We start from the raw sequence: 20,658 nt of genomic DNA on the forward strand, positions 1-20,658 counted from the left end.
GAGTAGAACTGTTCTCCTGAGGGTTTTCAATGTCTGATAGTTTTGGAAGTAGTTTACCACCCTTTTCTTCCACAGCGCCGCTCCAAGGTGTCAACCTTTCGGTTAGCAGCCAAGCACATTAACCCTGTGTCGTTTAATCAGTGGTATCTTAAGACTAAGTGCATACAGTATTAGTGTTATCATGATTATAATTTTGTTACTTCTACAGGGCTGAATTGGATTATCTGTAATACTTACACTGAAATAAAAACTAAGATTTGCTGCTTTCTGGCCTTTTATTTGCTGGATCCCAAATTTAAATAGGACAGTTGGTCCCAAACAAGCTTAGAACAGCAAAGTTTTTCATTTCATTTGAACAGAGAAGGAGTAATCTGTGTATACGGTTAGGGAGTGGTCACTCTTTAGAAAGTATTACCTTTGTTAGCCTCTGAAGAAAAATTTCTGTGTTTTCACATATAAGTTGTTTTAAGTGTTTTCTAGTTATAAAATGTTCCTGCTTCTAAAACTTCTTTTTATTCTTTTAAGATGCTATATGTTTGATTACAGATTGTGCTCCTATTTATTTTGCTTTTAAATTTTTCACATGTTGATTTTTATTTACAGATTGCTCCAGTTGTGTCAGCGAACTATGGCTCTCCCAGTAGGAAGAGGAATGTTTACTTTGTTTTCTTACCATCCAGTTCCAACAGAACCCTTGCCTATTCCTAAATTGAATCTGACTGGTATGTTAAATTCTGGACTCAGTGAGAAATGTACATTTCTAGCAGAAATGTACTTTTGACTTATTAAAAGAAATGCTGCTTCTTTTCCCAGCGGTTTAGAATGTTGTTAATAGCTAATTTAGTAGTTATTGAAGCTCAAATATTAAATCACACTACCCATTGAATGAAATAGAATGTAACCATTACTATTTTTGTTTCGAATGAGACCATTTCAAGATATAAAAAACTACTTGTTGAAGTTCAGAAAGATAATATTGATGATGGAGATTATTTAACTTGAGATAATCTTGAAGTATAGTATATAAAGACATTTAGTTTTAAAATGTCTTTTTCTGTCTTATTATGAATGTCTGATCATGATACAAATACAAGAAAACGCATACAAATACAAGAAAACGCATTAAACATAAAGAGAGAAAAATGATTAATTATAGTAGTCCTCCTTCATAGTTTACCACAGTTAACTTCTTGGTGTACATGTTTCCCACTTTTTTTCTAATAGTTACAGTTTTATATCTGCTCAGTTATCATGAAATTTAAATGTTTTATAAAGTTTTAAAAACTTACTGTATAGCAAGTATCCTTCTGTTTCTTGCATATGTATATATGTATAAACATATATGTGTATATATAAATCTGTTTTGTATGTATTTCTAATAATAACTTTTTTTTTAAGTTTTTACTGTGAATTAAATTATGTCAGTTTATGTGGGTGAACATTATCTTTATATTCATCCTTTCGTATTTTGTTTATTGCAATGCTCACAGTCCCCTGCATGCATCACCAAACAACCAAAAGGTACACCCCACACGTCTGGCCCCGGTAGCCAGCCCACAGCCCCTCTCACTTCCTGAGTCCAGAGTCCCCAGCTGTTCCTTCTGTCCACGTCATTGTCTCTGCCTCTACCCCAAGCGTCACTGCCTCCAGGGACAGGGTCTTGCACTTTGCTTTTCTCCCTTGATGGTTCCAGGGATCTCTGCCCCTGGACTCCAAAATCGGCCACTCCCCTCCTTTTGTTACCAAACATTTACATTTCACTTTCTAACACTCACTGTTAGACCTGATAGCAGTCATTCCCTATTGAACCATAGGAGTCTTTTCCCCCTCACCTTTTATCAACCCCATCCAGACAGGTTGGAAACAATTCAGTGGAGAGTCTACCTTTCCCTGTATCCTCTGGAGCTAGTTTCCCTATTGGAAGCTTGTAAGCCAGTCACTTCTTGCTTTTGTAGTCTCCCCATTTTGGGTAGCCAATCTCTAAGTTCCCCATCCCTGTTGACCCTGTGTACCAAGGGGGTAGGAATGATCCTTACTGTAGAGATTTGTCAGCTCCTTTAATAACTTCATTTTTGTTGGAGTCAGTATTTCATTCAGTGTACATGCTGTTTTTGCATAGACAAATTGGTATTGTTTGAAATTATCATTTTTGTGGGGGCTTATTAAATCAAATGACATATTGCATTAGGCACATCTGCTGCACAAGACCTTTTTAAAGTGTTGAAGAGCATAGATGTCAGTTTGACAACTAAGGTGCGTTTGTCCCAAGCCATGGTATTTTCAGTAACCTCATATGCATGCTAAAGCTGGACAGTGAATAAGGAAGACTGTAGAAGAATTTATGCTTTTGAGTTATGGTGTTGGAGAAGAATATTGAAAGTGCCATGGGCTGCCAAATAAACCAACAGATCTGTGTTGGAAGAAGTGCAGCCAGAGTACGCCTTGGAGGCCAGAATGGCAAAACTTCGTGTCTCATACTTCTTACATAATGTCAGGAGGGATCAGTCTCTGGAGAAGGATATTATGTTTGGTAAGGTGGAGGGTTAGAGAAAAAGACGAAGACCCCATCGAGATGGATTGACCAACCGGCAGCATCAATGGGCTCAAGCGTGTCAATGATAGTGAGGTTGGCCCAGGATCTGCTGTGCATAGGGTCTCTATGAGCTGGTACCAACTCGATGGCACCTAACAACAACAACAACAACATTAACACTGTTTATTTAGGATTGAGGTTTATGCTAATGAGAACAGCTTCAGAATTTTAATCTAACATGTTGCCAAGTTGCCTTTCTCTAGTGAGTTCTGAGTTTTTTTTGCCAGATATAAGCAAGCACATTTCCCAGTACTTTTGATCATAGTGGATTTTATAATGTGTACCCATCAGTGTTGTGTTCTCTTGTACATACGGTTACTATAAACTGGAACTGACTTGACAGCACCTAACAAGAACAACATCCATGTTACACTGATTTAAGTATATTGTATCTAATTTTATATGTAAAACTGTGAATAAAATAAGTATATCATGTATACAATATTATATACGATCTGATGTATACAAGCATAATTCCACAATATTTTAAGCTGCTTAACTTTTCAAATCAAGAGCCCTGTTCTGTTTGGTAAAGAGCTTGTACTTTGAGCAGCATGTAAGAAATAAATGAAATCAGCTGAGTAAAGACTACATTACTGTTTTCATTATCATACCTCTTTTGTAGAGTTAGAAGTACAGTGAGGGGCACAGCAAGCAAAGTTGCTTTCAATATTTAAGTTGTTTTCTCTCCTAGAGATCAAGCGCCTCTGGCAAAATATTAGCAATTGTTGCATCTTAGTAATGGTATGGTGTACAAGGGTTCATATTCTTTCAACTGTTTTGAATTTTTTTGTATAAAAAAAACTGGGTAGAAAAAGAAAAGAATCCTATGCAAAATTGGAAACATTAAAATGTATTAATTCTGAGCAGTATTGCTTGTTATTGTGTGCCTTTGATAAATATGTCAATCATTATCTTTTTTTATAACTTAAATAGTTAACTTTGCATGATTTAAAGTTTATAACAAGGAGCTCTCTAAGTGTAGTGGTTACGAATTAGGCTGTGAACCACAAAGTCAGCAGTTCGAAACTACTAGCTGCTCCGTGCAAGAAAGATGAGGCTTTCTGCTCCCGTAAAGATTTTCAGCCTCAGAAATTCTGTACAGGTCGCTGTGAGTCAGAATCGACTCCACAGCACATAACAACAATAATAAGAAACCAAAAGAGACTTACAAAAATGGAAGAATATACCATGCTCCTGGACAGGAAGACTTAACATTCTGAAAATGTCAATACCACCCAAAGGAATCTACACATATAATGCAATGCCAATCCAGATTCCAACAACATTCTTTAGAGAGATGTCCAAAACAATTGCAAACTTTATATTGGAAGGAAGGAGACCCAGGATAAGCAAAGCAATGCTTAAGAAGAAGAACAAAGTTGGAGGCCTCTCAATCCTTAATTTCAAAATTTTCTGAATGACTGCAGTGGTCAAAACAGCCTGCTATGGGTACAATGAAAGATACATAGATCAATGGAACAGAATTGAGAATCCAGAAATTAACCCATCCACACAAAGCCAACTGATCCAACAAAGGGCCAAAGTCTTCCTTACTCATTTTCCAACTTTTCCATTCATACAAGGCAATTGAAAATACCATCACTTGAGTCAGGTGCATCTTAGTCCTCAAACTGATCTCTTTTACACTTTAAAGAGGTCTTGTGCAGCAGATTTCCCTAAAGCAATGCATCACTTGATTTGTTGACTGCTGTACACACAGCAAATGATAAAGATGAATACTTTGTATTTTGTGCTTGTGTGTCCTTTATGCATGTGTTATGAGTATATGTGTGTATGTCTTCTGAGACTGTCGTCATCTGGAAGCTCCACTGAAACCTGCCCACCATGGGTGACCATGCTGGTATTTCAAATACCAGTAACATAGCCCTCAGAATCACAGCAACACACAAGCCACCACAATACAACAAACTGACAGGCGAGTGGTGGATGTGTGTGTATACATACTACGAAGACATCATACATTTATGTAAAATTGATGTTCATATATTTTAAAACTCCTTTAAAGCTATATTTTCAAGCCTTTTGTGAACTGAATAACTTTGTACAATAATTAGAATATTTATTAAAATATTTACCAATGATTTTTCAATGGAATATTCAAAATGTAAAAAAGGATTCAATATTTTTTGTGTTACACTATAGATAAAAAAAGGAATTGAAAGAGAATATGGCATCATAAACATTTTATTTACATTGCTCTTAAATACATTCTCTGAAACTAAATTTAGTGCGTGTTCTCTTTTTGGTTCACTGGTCATTTGAAATCTCTAAGGGGATGTTATTTCTAAATACAGTCTGACTTTTTTATAGTAGCATGCAATTAGATATATGTAGTTAGAGCAGATTTATAAAGGTCCTTGTCTCCATTATAGGATGCCATTTTCCCTAAGGTACAGATATTTCTTGTAAGTAAAAATACAGAAGGCATATTTGAAATTCACATTGCTGTAACTAATCTCTTAGGATTTGTATTCACATAGCTTAACTGCAATGTTAACTTTCATCTTGGTTTCTAATGAAAATTCCTATTGTACAGAAGAAACTTAATATTCCAAAGCAGTAGGCATTTTAATCAGCTACATAAGTTGATATCTTCAGGCCATCAAGTCAGTTCTGACTCATAGCAACTCTTTGTAGGGTTTCCATGGAGTGGCTGGTGGGGTTGGACCTCCAACCTTGTTCTTCAAAACTGACAATGTGGTCTAGCACTTTTCCTACAGCACCACACCAGGACTCTTAGAATATATAGCCTCATGCGTTTTAATAAAAAGTACCATGAACAATGACAAAAGATTAGTTTTTTTCTGCTTTGCATCAAATTTGCTTCCCAGGTTTAAAAGTTTTTAAGTGTTCATAGAGCTTTAACACCATTCCAGGTACCATGGGCTTAAGGGTTTTGTTGTTCAAGTTCTAAATTTACCAGTTTGGTTTTGTGAATTTTTATTTTCTCCATGTTAAATTTTGTTTGTTTGGTTTGCTGGATAGGGCGAGCCCCTCCTCGGAACACAACAGTGGACCTTAACAGTGGAAACATCGATGTACCTCCTAACATGACAAGCTGGGCCAGTTTCCATAATGGTGTGGCTGCTGGCCTGAAGATAGCCCCGGCCTCCCAGATCGACTCAGCCTGGATTGTTTACAATAAGCCCAAGCATGCCGAGTTAGCCAATGAGTATGCCGGCTTTCTCATGGCCCTAGGTCTGAATGGACACCTCACCAAGCTGGCCACTCTTAACATACACGACTACTTGACCAAGGTGAGAACTGTGCTCCCAGCTCCTGGCATTGTGCTTTATGTGGACTTTCGGAGCAGCCCCTCGCTGCTGTACTTGCTGCTCTTTATTCGTTCTTTGACCAGTCAATCCATTCTTCTCAGAGCAAGCAGACTGATCTTTTTAAAATGTAAATCAGAATATGTTGTGCCTCAGGTCAAAACCATTTATCATCCTTAGTGTACATTCTACCAGCTGGTACTCATTTCTCCATCTTTACTTTGTTTTACTCCATAACTTGTTTCCCACGTTCCAGCTATGTTGAGTAGCAGTTTTAGCTTCTTGGCAAATCAGAGTCATTTTGGCGCTTTGTGAGGTCTTTTTTTTTTAAATCAGATTTGTGGAGATATAAACTCATATGTCCTGCAATTTACCCATTTAAAGTATACAACTCAGAGGTTTTTAGTGTATTGAAGAGTTTTATATGCATCACCATATGCGATCTTAGAAAATTTTCATTTCCCCATAAAGGAACCTTATATATCCATTAGCAATTAGTTACTTCGTGTTTCTTGTTTCCTCTAGCCCCTGGCAACCACTTTCTGTCTCTCTAGATTTGTCTGTCCTTGATCTTTTTTATAATATGAATCATATAATGTTTGGTCTCTTGTGACTGGCTTGTTTCACTTAGAATGATGATTTCAAAAATCACCTATGTTCTAGCATGTATCAGTACTTCATTCCTTCCTATTGTCAAATAGTTTTCTGTTGTACAAATGTGCCATATTTATCTATTCATAAGTACGTGGGCATTGGATTATTTCCTTTTTCTGGCTGTTATAAGTAATTCTGTTATTAGTGTTCTCTGCTAGTCTTTGTGTGGATATGTGGTTTCATTTCTCCTGGGTAGATACCTAGGAATGGAATTGCTGTTCATATATACGGTAATGCTTAAGGTTTTGAGGAACTATCAAACTGTTTTCCAAAGTGACCGTTTTAAAATTCTGCCAACAATGCATGAGCATTCCAATTTCTCCACATCATTGCCAACACTTGTTACTATCTGTCGTTTTCATTATTGTCATCCTGTTGCTAGTTGCTGACTTGGGATTGACTCCTGGTGAGCCCTGTATGTGTCAGAGTAGAACTGAGACCGGTCGCCGGTCATGCCTCTGATGGGTACAAACCGTCAACCTTTCTGCTATAGTCATCCACTTCTTGGCTGTTTCTGCCACCCAGTGACTCCCTGGTAATTCTAGTGGGTATAAAGTGGTATGTCATGATGGCTTTGATTTTCATTTCCCTAATGACTGATTTTGAGCATCTTTTCATGTGTTTATAGGCTACTTGTGTATCTTCTTAAGAGCAATATTTATACATATTCTTTGCCTGTTTTTTTAATTGGGTTGTCTTTTTTTGTTAAGTCATAAGAGTGCTTAATGTGCCCTGGATACTGGTCACTTAACATGTGTATACAAAACTTGTCTCGCATTCTCTGGATTGTTTTTTCACTTTCCTTATTTTTGAGGCATAAAAGTTTTTAATTCTGATGAAATCCATTTTATCTTTTATGTTGCTTGGGCTTTTGGTTTCATATCTAAGAAATCCTTGTCAAACCCAAGTTCATGAAGATAAATGCCTGTGTTTTCTTCTAAGAGTGTAATTTTGGCTCTTAAATTGGTCTCTGTGATCTATTTAGAGTTAGATTTTGTTTATGATGTGATGGAGGGGTCAAATTCATTCTTTTGCATGTGAGTATCTAGTTATCCACTCACCATTTGTTGAAGACTGTTCTTTTCCCTTCCAATTGTCTAGACACCCTGGTTGATAATTATCAGTAAATATGAGGATTTATTTCTGGCTCACCTCAGATCCATATCCATGTTGTTCTCTCTCACCACCTGACCTTGAGTTTCCTCCTTTTGCTCTTTTGTTTTTGGCTAGTTCGTATTCATCTTTCAGATTCTATGATAAATTCCACTTCTCTTGAGATTTCCTTTCCTAGCCATCTCTAGCCCCTTATAATCTAAATTGCTTTTGTTGCTAAGTACTGCCAAGTCGATCCTGACCCATAGCGACAGGCAGTGACTGTATTGTTTCATTCTGTATAGGGTTTCCAAGGAGTAGCTGGTGAGCTTGAACCGCCAACCTTGCAGTTCAAACGGCTTTGCAGTCTGGCGCATTAACCCACAGTGCCACATCAGGACTCCATAATCTAAATTAAGCTCATTTAAAAGTCTTTCATAATAGTTTGTACTTTTTTATTACACTGCTTAAAAAAATGATTGTGGGAAAATATACTCATTTGCCATTTTAGCCATTTTTAAGTATCCAACTCATTAATAATTGCATTCAATGTGTTGCACAGTCATTCGCTGTCTGTTTCAAAGTATTTTCCAGCACCCTAAGAAGCTCTGATAGCGTAGTGGTAACAAATCGGGCTGCAAACCTCAGGGACAACAGTTTGAAACTATCAGCTGTTCTGAAGGAGAAATATGAGGCGTTCTGCTCCCGTAAAGATTTTCAGCCTTGGAAACCCCATACAGGGTCGCTCTGAGTCGGAACTAACTCCATGGCACATAACAAACAAAAATGCTCTACCTTTTAAGCAATAACTTCCAACTTCTTGCCCCCACTCCACCCCCAGTTGCTAGTAACCACTGATAGACTTTTGTCTCTGTGCATTTGTCTATTCATATTAAGTGTGGTCATAAAGTATTTGCCTTTTTGTTGTTGTTGGGGCTTATTTCACTAAGCTTAATATTTTCAAGATTCAATTATGTAGCATACACCAGAGCTTCATTTCTCTCTATATGGATCAAGACATATTCCATTGTATGGATATATACTGCATTTTGTTTATCCATTCATCTGTCAGTGGACATTAGATTATTTCTGCCTTTGGCTATTGTGTGAGTAATGCTGCAGTGAATAATAGTGTACAGATTATATTACTTTAATTATTATTATGTTACTTTTTAGTCATAGATTTGTTTTCATATCTTTCATTGAACATTTCCCCCCCTATTAGGGCGCTAAAGATAAGGACTGGACTGCTAACAGTAAGGTCTGTAGTTCAAACACATCAGCCTCTCCTGAGAGAGGTGAGGCTGTCTACTCCCATAATGCTTTGCAGCCTCAGAAAGCCTACATAGGGGTCAGTGTGAGTTGGAGTCGACTCGGGGGCAGCGAGTGTTAAGGCACTAGCTCATGATAACAAGGACTGTGCCTGTTTAGTTAACCATTGTGCTTCTCGTTCTGTCTGTCACATGAAAGTATTTACTGGAAGTGGCAGACTGTACTTCATTGAAAACTATGGATTTATTTGGCAGTGACTGTATTGTTTCATTCTGTCTTCTGTTGTAGGGCCATGAAATGACGAGCATTGGACTTCTGCTGGGTGTTTCTGCTGCTAAACTTGGCACCATGGATATGTCTATTACTCGGCTTCTTAGCATTCACATTCCTGCTCTCCTACCCCCAACATCCACGGAACTTGATGTCCCGCACAATGTCCAGGTGGCTGCAGTAGTTGGCATTGGTCTTGTGTATCAAGGGACAGCTCACAGGCATACTGCAGAAGTCCTGTTGGCTGAAATAGGTATGGCATTAATAGTGGTGAGTCTTTGCAAGTGTACATTTTTCTACTCGAACAGAGTAAAAATGAACTTGAAATTATAAAAATTAAGGAAAAAATGGTAACTTTTGCAAGCACAGAATGATTTGGTACTAATAAGAAAACATAACTGATAAGTTATGTATATAATTATGTTGTCCAGAGCTAATAGTGCTGTGTAGGTAATTAATCTGAATATTTGACCAGCCTGTTCTGATGCTGTAGAATAAGCACTAGACTGCTAACTGCAAAATTGGTGGTTCAAACTGACTAGCCACTCCTTAGAAACTCTATACGTGGTCACTCTGAGTAGGAACCAACTTGACTGCACTAAACATTAACAACAATAGCTGAGTGCTAGTGATCACATTTAAAGAGGTAGGCTATCAGAAGGAGTCTTAGGGGTGTATTGGTTGAACACTTGGCTTTTAACTGGGCAGTTATAACCACCCAGTATCTCCACAGGAGAAAAGACCTGGCAATTTGGTCCTATAAAGATCACAATCTAGCAAACCTCATGGGACAGTTCTGCTCGGTCCTGTGCGCTATCTGGTTGCTACGAGTTGGATCTAATCGATGTCACACAACAACACCACGATCTTAATCACGTATGATTATGCTGCTTTGCTGCTATTTCTTTACCAGGCTTGTCTAAAAATGATTTTCACTTAAAATTCAAAGTTGGTTATTTTGATCCCAGATACTATGGTGTTTCTTCAGTGTCCAACAGAATGGGAAGGATTGACGCCTGCTTTTTTCCTGTACATGCTGATGGCGATATTGGTGATAAAACTGGAAATGATAAGGCTCATACACACATCATTTCATGTTTTCTAGGCTTTTAATTGAGCTCAGACTATGGATATCTGTCTTATGATACTAGAAGTGTTACTGGCTTTACTAGTATGTTCACAATTGATATACATACATTTCCTAGTCTGTTCTTACCTGTTCAGGATTTTTTTCTACATGTGTTTCAGCATATGTGAGTATTGATGGAGATATGTTAGTCTTTATTATGTTTGTATCAGCTAGTTGTTGTCACAAGAATGCTGCACATGAAAGCCCACTAAATCCCAGAGCCATACAGCACTGACATTGCTCTCACGTCTGTGGGTTGGCTCTGTCTGCTCTGCTCCATGTGCCTGTGGCTCTGCTCAACATGTCGCATCTTGGGGCCTGGAGCTTTGGTGACAGGTAGGAGAGGGAGAAGTGAACAATGGAAATATATTTTAGGCCTTTGCTAACTTGATGCTAAGAGCCCAGGCAAGAGCCAGTTACGTGGCCGGGTCCATCATGAGGCGTGGGATGTGTACTGCCACTGTAGGCCCAGTCAGTTGCTTGCTATAATGGTAAAGTAAATTATCCGCAGAACCAAACTGTTCCTACAACTGTACATAATAATAATCTTGTGTATCTGGTAAAAACATTTGTTTACAAGATAGTCAAGATAGATTGCTGAAAGTGAATTCATTTTCCAGGTAGTTTATGTTACCTTTGGTAATATTATATAAATGATACCACAGAATTTCACAGCCATACCACATATTTTTCATATTGTACATAGAGGATTTCCTCTTTGATTTATATCCTCACTTTTATGATGATAGAATGTACATGCTGTTTTTATTCTGCTCTTTTTATATATCATTATCATAATTGCTTTTAAAGTTGATTTATATCGTACAGTATATCATTGAGTTGATGTACTATAAATTGCCTAATTTTATTTTGCTATTATGCATAAGCATTAAACTGATTTTCTTTGTATAGTTTCTTTCTTTATAGCAGTATGAATTTTGCTTCTAAGTAAACTTTTAGGATCATTATGCAGAAATCCTATCATAGAAGGACGTAGTATTATATGGATTGAGAGTAATATTTACTATGCTTAAAAACATAGTATTTGCACATGATTCACTATATCTAATGAAAAATTTGAAGAGAAGAAAATATAAGCAGAATGGAAGAGATTAAATTTCAGACATTTTTTATTGAGCACCCTTCTCATTAAAAACATCTTTTCCCTACTTCTTGGTAATATTTTTGGTAAAACCCAAGTTTTCACAGTGTTTTAAAGCCATAAGTTACAGAGGCTCACTTTGGAAAATTTAAAGAACTGTTTTGGGGCTTTCAATAGTAAACTACTAAACAAAGTCTCCAAATTGTTGTGGCCCATTTGTGATACAGCCATAGCTTTATAATGGAATTATGTTTTAATAATTAACCTCCTAGGAAATTACATAAGAGTTACAGAGTTCTTATGCAGTTTACTAGGAATTTAACCTTTTAAAAAAATTTGACTTAAGATTTTAGAGTAACTTGAACTGTGATGCTTTCCTTTTTATAGGACGACCCCCTGGGCCTGAGATGGAATACTGCACTGATAGAGAGTCATACTCTCTAGCTGCTGGCTTGGCCTTGGGCATGGTTTGCTTAGGGGTAAGCACAGTCTGCCATTAGATGCATCAGTTAACAACAGTTTATGCATGCTGACACAGAACCTTGAAACTTTACTTTGAATATCACTCTGTCTTTTTTTTTTAATGTTTTATTGTGAATTGTGTGATAGTTTATATGGGAGAACATTAGCTTTACATTCATCCTATTGTATATTATTTCATTACAATGGTTACAGTTCCCTCCATGCATCATCAACCCACCAAAGGGTATACCCTGCAAGCCTGCCCCCTGGTCGTCAGCACACAGCCCCTCTCCCTTGATGGTCCCAGGGCCCTCCGCTCCTGGACTGCAAAGTCAATCACTCCCCTCCTTTTGCTACAAAATGTCTACCTTTACATTTCCAACCTTCACAGTCAGTCTTGATAGCAATTATTCACTGTTGTACCACAAGAGACCTATCCCCATCTCCTTTCATCAGCCCTGCCCAGACAGATTGGATACTACTCAGTGGAGAGTCTACCTTCCTCCACGCCCTCTGGATCTAGGCTCCCTCTTGAAAGTTTGTAAGCCAGTCACTTCTTGCCTTTGTCGTTCACCTATTTTGGGTAGCCAATGTCCAAGTTGCCCATCCCTGTCTACTCTGTGTATGGAGGTGGTGGGAATGATCCTCGCTATAAAGGTTTGTTCCCTCTTTTGAGCTACTGCATCCATAAGTGTAGGTCAAGTTCATCGAATTGTATCAGATTACTCTTTCTTCTCCCTCTTCTTTTTTCTTCTAGTTGAGCTCTGATCATCCAGTCATTGAAGCCAGGTCAAGTGGGTATTATCTACAAGTGTGGGTGTTCTTGTGCATATGCCCTTTCTTATTATTAGCTGGACGCTCCACTTTCCACACTAGTCCTCCATGGCTATGTCACTGTCTCTGGGTCCAAGAGTCCCCAGGTCTTGTCACACAGCTGGCCAACAAGGTCTCCACCCGCGTTCACAGGAGTCTCTTGAATGTTGTAGGGCTTAGTTCGCAGCTTCATTGCGGTTTTTCCCTCACTTCCCCTTACAGGTGACAAACGTGGTCACCAATCAGAGTGTATGTATACTCGTGTATTCCCATTGAGATTTAGTCTTGGAAGGGGGTTTGCCCTGAGGGGACCCGACCACTTACCTTGATGTCTCCTGGGTGAGCAACTTGCTTGTTCTTGTAGTAATCAGTTGGACTGCCGTTAATTGTTTTGTGTTTTCCCTGTTGATCTTTTAAGAAGTACCTTCTGTTCTTCTAGCTGCTCCAGGCTCTGTTTTATTTTAATTTAAACTAATTCCCAATTACTTTTCATGAAAATTTTTCAAAATGCCAGATTTGGGAAAGGCGAGACATTGTTGTGGAGAGTGGGGCTTTAAGATTTCTTTCTCCCCGACTGAAGTGTGTTTATGAATGAATGGAGGACATGAAATTCTTGGGAAAGAGCTCAAGACATCAGAGGAAGAAGTAAATAGAATATTAATAAGAATAATGTGTGGCACTGTAGGATCAGCACTGGACTGCTAACCACAAAGTCAGTGGTTCAAACCTACCAGCCATTCCTCAGAAACCCTATACAGGATTGCTGTGAGTTGGTACTGACTTGGCAGCACTTTAGAACAACAACTTAAGAAATGAAGCTGTTGTTAAGTACCTTCTAGTCCATTATGACTCAACAGCAATCCTGCATCATAGGGTCTTTGAGGAGTGGCTGGTGGATTTGAACTGCCAACTTTGTGGTAAGCAATCCAGTGCTTATCCTATAGCACCACACCAGGACTCCAAGAAACGAAGTTGTTGTTGTTGTTAGGTGCCATTGAATCAGTTCCATCTCATAGTCGAGTTGGTTTTGAGTCATAGTCACCTTGTATAGAGTTTCTGAGGAGTGGCTGGTGGGTTTGAATCACCAGCCTTGTGATTAGCTTCCAGTGCTTGCTCTACAGCGCCGCACCAGCAAATAGTGCATGGTGGAGGGCCTCAGAAAGTCTACACTAGTCCTAGAGAAGAAACATAACCTTCTGCTGCCTGGTGTTCACTTTGTGTCCCTCAGCAGCATCTCTTTGTGACAGAATGCAGTATCTAGTTGGACTGTCTTTAACCCTATCCAAGAAACATAGTACAAAATTACCAAGAAATTTCATTAATTAACTTCATCACTTAGCATATACAAATCTCTTGAAGAACTACCAAAATCATGTTATAGTGAAGCTTAGTTGCATAGCTGTAATGCATTGGGGGTTTTCTTGTATACATTCTGAAAATTCACCCTGTATTTGAACATCTGTTAGGATTTTTGATCTCTATATTTGGCATATGAACCAAAGAGGTAGATGATAGCGTGGAAAAGCATCATACTGATAATTGGGGCTGAACTTGATTAATAAGTCAAGTAATTTAACCATTAAGAACTGTGGCTTCCTTGTCTATAAAATAAGGACATTAGACATTATGATCTAACAGTTTAGTAGCTGTGCAGACTGTGGAGCCTAGGTGCCTTGTTTTGTCTACAACCTGCCACTTACTAAGCTGTATAATCTCAAGGCAAGATAACATAACCCCTCTTTGCTTCAGATCCTTCTGTGTAACCTGGGTTTTTGTTAGTAGGTATTTGACAAGCACACAGCATGATGTCTGGTGCAGAGTCAGCATCCAGTATCAATGCAGGGAGAGTTCACAGGCTCGCTAATGCAAGGATGCAGATGTTCATGCTTCATTTACATAAAAACTGCTCCTTTATTGATAAATACGGTGAACTAACTATGGAAGCTTTTGTGAGTTTTATGAAAGTATTAACTTGAACATACATATATTATAATTTTTATCTGAATTGTCGTTAATAGTTTGAGTATTAAGTTATGAGAAAATAGCTATTTTAATTGAAAGAAACTGAATAACCTTGTTTTGAAATTAGTTCATTCCTCAAATTTTGGGGTATGTGATAAGGAACTGTTTTGCATAAGATTTCCTTTAACAGATGTGTTATTTTATTTTCAAGCATGGCAGTAATTTGATAGGTATGTCCGATCTCAATGTGCCAGAGCAGCTGTATCAGTACATGGTTGGAGGTCACAGGCGCTTTCAAGCAGGGATGCACAGGGAGAAGCATAAGTCCCCAAGTTACCAAATCAAAGTAAGTTCAACTTAGAAATGAATCAAAATCTGGAAACTAAGAAGTTTATTTGAATGTAGTTTTATACTGACATTTGTAAATATGTTAATTTGAGACATAAACTCATATTCAGAAGAATGTTATAATTCAGAACTCTTTCCCTGAATAAGCTTTTCTTTTGGTAGGAAGGAGATACCATAAACGTGGATGTGACTTGTCCAGGTGCCACTCTAGCATTGGCTATGATCTACTTAAAAACCAATAACAGGTATTTGCATTCCCAATCTTCCCCACAGAGATATGGCATGTTTTCTGATTTCAATAGTAAAATGATCTGATGTGTTTACTTCCCTTTACTATGTAAACCATTTTCATTCTCTCAAATTCTGTAACATACGCAGATTTCATCTAGAAGTAATACATTTTGTTTTTTTAATATTTGACAGTATCATTGCCAGTTTCTATTCATTTCTGTTTCTTTAGTTGGTATCACTGAAATGCAAACAACATCTGAGTTCCACTTCATTCACCTTGCATATTGTTCGAGCACTGATCTAGCCAGAAATACTTAGCATTATTCTGTTCTTGATTCTCATTTCTAAAAATGGTTTTGACTTAGTTCAAGAGTTTTCTTACTGACCCTACTTTCTACCGTCCCAACCTCCAGAGTTGGTACTCACACTTGAAGTTAGATCTGTGGCATTTATCTCTTTACATTTTGCATAGAATGGCAAATTGGGTAAGGGACATTTTACCATGTCTTAAATTTTTTAATTTAAAAAATGTTTTCTTTTAAGTTAAAATGTTTTAAGATTAAAGAATTTTCTCAATGTTTTCATTGCTTTGCTAAGAAAAAAGTGAATATATGCAAATTTAGTAAAGTGGTTAAAAACAAGTATTTATTGGTCCATTATTTGAATGATTGTATATAATGCCACTGAGGGTAGTTTAGTGAATACAAGGAAACAGAAATTCCTGCCTTTGTGGAACTCACATTATAGTAAGAGCAGGTTGGTAGGTAGATAAAATGTTAGTGTCAAGTGCTGTAGAAAGAAATATAGCAGGGGTTGGAGTGGGGAGAAAATTTTGACCTGTGTTTGGAACTTCTAGATGATCTTGCCTATTACTCGGTAATAATACTTAGTGATCCCATATGTCAACAGATCCATTGCAGATTGGCTTCGAGCTCCTGACACCATGTATTTACTGGACTTTGTGAAACCAGAATTTCTCTTGCTTAGGGTAAGGTACCTTATAATTTTTTATTTTGTTTAACTTAAGTCTATTTGTGATTGTCATATTTAGTTTGCAACTATCAATGTTTTTATAGAGACACTTTTACTATTATTCTGTGAAATACGTTTTCATTCCATTTCCCCACTAACTTTTGAAGCCTCTTCGTATATCTAATTGCCGGGGTTTTGTCTGCTTTATTGTGATAAGCATATATGTAACAAAACATTTACCAGTTCAACATTTTTTATGTTTGTACAATTCATTAACATAATTACATTCATTATGTTGTGTAACTATTTCTAAATTATCCCACCGCCATTAACCAAAACTCATTGTCCCCTAAAAAAGACTCATTTCTCTCTCCCCTGTTGGTAATCACTAGTAAACTTCAGTCTCGGTACATTTAGTTTCATGCTATATATATATATATTTGGCCATTTGTAACTCAGCATAATGTTTTCACAATCCACCCATGTTGTGGTATATTTAGCACTTCATTATTTGTTGTGACCGAGTAATATTCCCTTGTGTGTATAGACATTTTGTGTATCCAATTGTCTGTTGATAGACATTTAGGTTGTTTCCAGTTTGAGCAGTGTGGCCATGTTCTTTTGAAATGATCAATTTTGAAGAATCCCAGCCGCACTGATATGTAATGCTCAAAGAGTAGTGACATTTCAGCTTCTCACATTATTAATTATTCAAAACTTCTTAACAAGCAACAAGTGACTGGGACTTCATTACTGCTTTGTTTTATACTTTTTTTATTGCTGCTAAAGATGAGTGACTCTTTTTATTGGTTGACTGATTATATATTCTCTTATGTAAATTCTGTTTTATGTCATCATTCCATATAGTTTGGGTGAACATTTACTGTTGGTATAATTAGTGACATTAGGAATATGACATATTTGCTTAAAAATTTTCTGCCATTCGCCCTTTTCTACTTTTTTCCTTCAGTGTAAACTTTTATTTTTAAATTGTGATATTGTTGAAGATATCATCGTTTACTTCTCCAAACTTTAATGATGATCAGTTTTAGTTTTTCTGTGTTAAAATTTAAATCTTTTTTTTTTAATGAGTTGGGTTGATATCAATTGACATCACTTGGGAACTGGTTTTTAAATGGTTCTATTTAATATTATTGTTACAAAGTCTGTAAACGTTGCCTGCTCTAATTAATTTTATTTGTTTTGCATTTTAAAGACACTTGCTCGATGCCTAATTTTGTGGGATGATATTTTACCAAATTCCAAGTGGGTTGACAGCAATGTTCCTCAAGTAAGTACACAGTAAATATCACTCTTTCTTTAATGTTGTTCTTAAGTGCCATTGAGTCAGTTCTGACTCATAGTGACCCTGTGTGGGATTTCTGAGAAGTGGCTGGTGAGTTTGAATATCTGATCTTGTGGTTCAAACCAACTTTGTGATTGAGTGATTATACTACAGCACCACGCTAGGACTCTAAGCATACAATTAGGATTTTTGGTGGGATTTTCCAAAATGCTATTGCCAAAAAAAAAAAGACACCAGTGAGCCCTCCAACAATATTTTCTGCATCTCTCCTGGGTTTATAATTCATTGCAAAGGCCACACAGAACTCAAGACATCATTCTCAGTTACAGGGTTTATTAGGGAAGTTAACAGGTTACAATTCAGGGTCAGAAAATGCTCAGGGCATAGTTGTTCTAGTCAGGACAGCTTCTCTTCAGCCATGCCCACAGGCAGGCCTCTCCCTCTGTGCTCACATGACACACCACTCCACCACAAGCCTCAGCCTGGAGGCCTGCAGCCATAGCTCCGGTACACTAGCAAGCCTACTGCGCAGTCACTCAGCTTTACTTGCGCTGTGGACTGGGAAGCCTGCCGATTTATCTCGTGCTCTGGATCTTGGTTCTCCTGCTGCTGCTCTTCTGCTGCTGCTCTTGTGTCATAGGATTCTGTCTCTGGGTCTAGGAGGTTTAGTACACTGGGATCTCGGGCTGCAAAGGGTGCACTCCACTCCTGGCTCTTCCTCTTTGATGGTAGCGAACTCCCATGTCCCTTTGTCTGAGATGCCTCATTTTATATGCGTTAGCATTGCAAATGTTTACAGTCACTACTAGTTGTGTTAATCACTTACAACTGAATCAGATAATCCTCTCAGCATCTTCTACCACCTTCTTTTAGCCAGACCCATCAGGACAAAAACATTGATGGCAATCATGGAGACATTAAATAATTCACTACACCATACCTGTAAAATATTTTTTTAATGTAGAGAATATTGAAGGAACCTGGGTGGCTCAGCTTTTAATTAAAAGGTCGGGCAGTTGGAACCCATCAACTGCTCCATGGAAGAAAGATGTGGCAGTCTACTCCTGTGAAGATGGTGGAGTTTGGTGTCGTCCAGTTGGTTCTGACTGACAGCGACCCTGGTGGTTAGGGTTTTTGAGGAGCAGCTGGTAGGCTTGAACTTACAGCTTTGCAGTTAGTAGTCCAGTGCTTATCCTATCGAGGCAATTCTACGCTGTCCTGTAGAGTCACTATCAGTCATAACCCCATGGGAATGGGTTTGAATTTGTTTTTGGTTTAAGAAATGTAGATGATTATGGTATCTTTTGAAGACAAAAAAACTTTCTTTTTACAGTTGTATGCTGGAGACCTGGTGTGGTGCTGTGGGTTAATGTGCTGGACTGCATAGTCGGTTTGAACTGTGACGTTGGCAGTTCGAGCTCACCAGCTGCTCCTCCGAAACCCTATACAAGGTTACTTTGGGTCAGAAAAGACTCGACAGTACTTAACGACAACAACAATACTACCCATGGGACTCTTAGTGTGGCTCTTTGGGTTAATGCGCTCAACTGTACTGTCGGTTTACTTCTGCTTTGTTTGTTAGTGGCATGAAACAGATGAGGAAGAGTTGAGTTTTAATTGACTCTCATTTGTCACGAATACTTTAATGTCTGTCACATTCTGACATCAGAGATGTCAGGTTTTTTTAATGTGCCCTTTATGATAAAATTGTAAGATGAAATTACACGTTTTCTTCCAAATTTTCATCCAGTAAGTATTTATTGATCCTTAGTAAATGTCAGTTACTGTGTTAGATTCAATGCTGTAGACTGCCCTCAAACTTTAACTTGTGAAAATTTCTACGTTTACTAAATATAGTTTATTAAGTGAAATTATATATGTGCACAATTCTATTCCAAAATGGGAAGTGATGCTTCACATAAGAGAGCATTCTCCTTTTAACACTTGTAAAAATATGGTCCTTGAACTTTCCATATAAAGTTATCTCTGACTTTATAACTCTTTTTTTTCAGACTTAATAATTTAAAATTCGGTTCTTATTACAGTAGGGATACCACAAATAGAACATACAAGAGGGTTTCAAAAGGTTCATGGAAAAAATCTGTTGTCTTTTAATTCCATTTATCCACACAAACTTTTTGAAGCCCCTTTGTATATATAATAAGTTACTGTTCTGCTTACTGATGTTGCCAGTCCCCTTCCCTTTTCTTCAGTTCCACTTGCCCTTTCATTGAGTCTGTAGCAGATCCAGGTATAGGGAGCAACCTGGAGTCAACAGGAAGATTGGAAAGGTCTCTGTGAGCTGCTTGTTTGTGTGAGCTTAAGGTTTATATAAAACACAACTACAGTCTACAGCACTTCTTCTTAAAAAGCTTTGCAACTTTTTATTTTTGAAATTATAGTGATATGCTGTTTGTGTTTCAAGTATTACCCCTTGTGCATAGGTGGGAATGACTTAGTGTTTTTTTATTACCTATATGTCTGTGCATCATTAGACTAGGAACTCCTCAAGGCCAGCTACTATGTCTTTTCCATATTTCACTCTTTCTTAGCAACTTGCACATAGTACATCAGTGCATAGTACATTACTATGAAATTGAAAGAAGACATACTTGTCCAACACCACCTACCTAATAAGAGGTGGGATAAAACTGACACCTTGCTGCCGTTGTTAGGTGCCATTGAGTTGATCCTGTAGAGAGTAGAATGAAACCCTACCCAGTTCTGCACCATCTTAGAAATGGTTGCTATACTTGAGCCCATTGTTGCAGCCACAGTGGCTGTTCGTATTGTTGGGGGTCTTCCTCTATTTCACTGACCCTCTAATTTGTGATGTCCTTCTCCAAGGGCTGATCTCTCCTGATAGTACATTCAAAGTACGCGAGATGAAGTCTCACCATCCTCTCTTCTAAGAAGCATCCTGGCTGTACTTTTTCCAAAATAGATTTGTTCATTCTTTTGGTAAAATACTCAGTATTCTTTACCAATGTCATAATTCAAAGGCTTTAATTCTTCAGTTTGCCTTTTTCATTGTGTAGCTTTCGCATGCATATGAGGTGACTGAAAATACCATGGTTTGAGTCAGGCCCAACCTTAGTCCTCAAAGTGACATCTTTGCTCTTTAACACTATAAAGATGTCTTATACATGAGATTTG

The 20,658-nt window shown here is 37.8% G+C and overlaps 1 protein-coding gene across 1 annotated transcript in view; it reads left to right on the forward strand.

The window, feature by feature from the left end:
* ANAPC1 (anaphase promoting complex subunit 1) overlaps nt 1–20,658 on the forward strand; it is a 110,893-nt gene that overhangs the window by 59,647 nt on the left and 30,588 nt on the right. Inside the window, exons 26-33 of the mRNA XM_006876451.1 lie at nt 604–722; nt 5,603–5,874; nt 9,196–9,430; nt 11,796–11,887; nt 14,857–14,991; nt 15,156–15,238; nt 16,134–16,212; nt 17,413–17,487. Coding sequence (XP_006876513.1) covers nt 604–722; nt 5,603–5,874; nt 9,196–9,430; nt 11,796–11,887; nt 14,857–14,991; nt 15,156–15,238; nt 16,134–16,212; nt 17,413–17,487 — 1,090 coding nt within the window. The remainder of the gene's footprint in view (nt 1–603; nt 723–5,602; nt 5,875–9,195; nt 9,431–11,795; nt 11,888–14,856; nt 14,992–15,155; nt 15,239–16,133; nt 16,213–17,412; nt 17,488–20,658) is intronic.

This window comes from Chrysochloris asiatica, unplaced genomic scaffold (genome assembly GCF_000296735.1).
Source record: "Chrysochloris asiatica unplaced genomic scaffold, ChrAsi1.0 scaffold00380, whole genome shotgun sequence".
NCBI lineage: Eukaryota > Metazoa > Chordata > Mammalia > Afrosoricida > Chrysochloridae > Chrysochloris > Chrysochloris asiatica.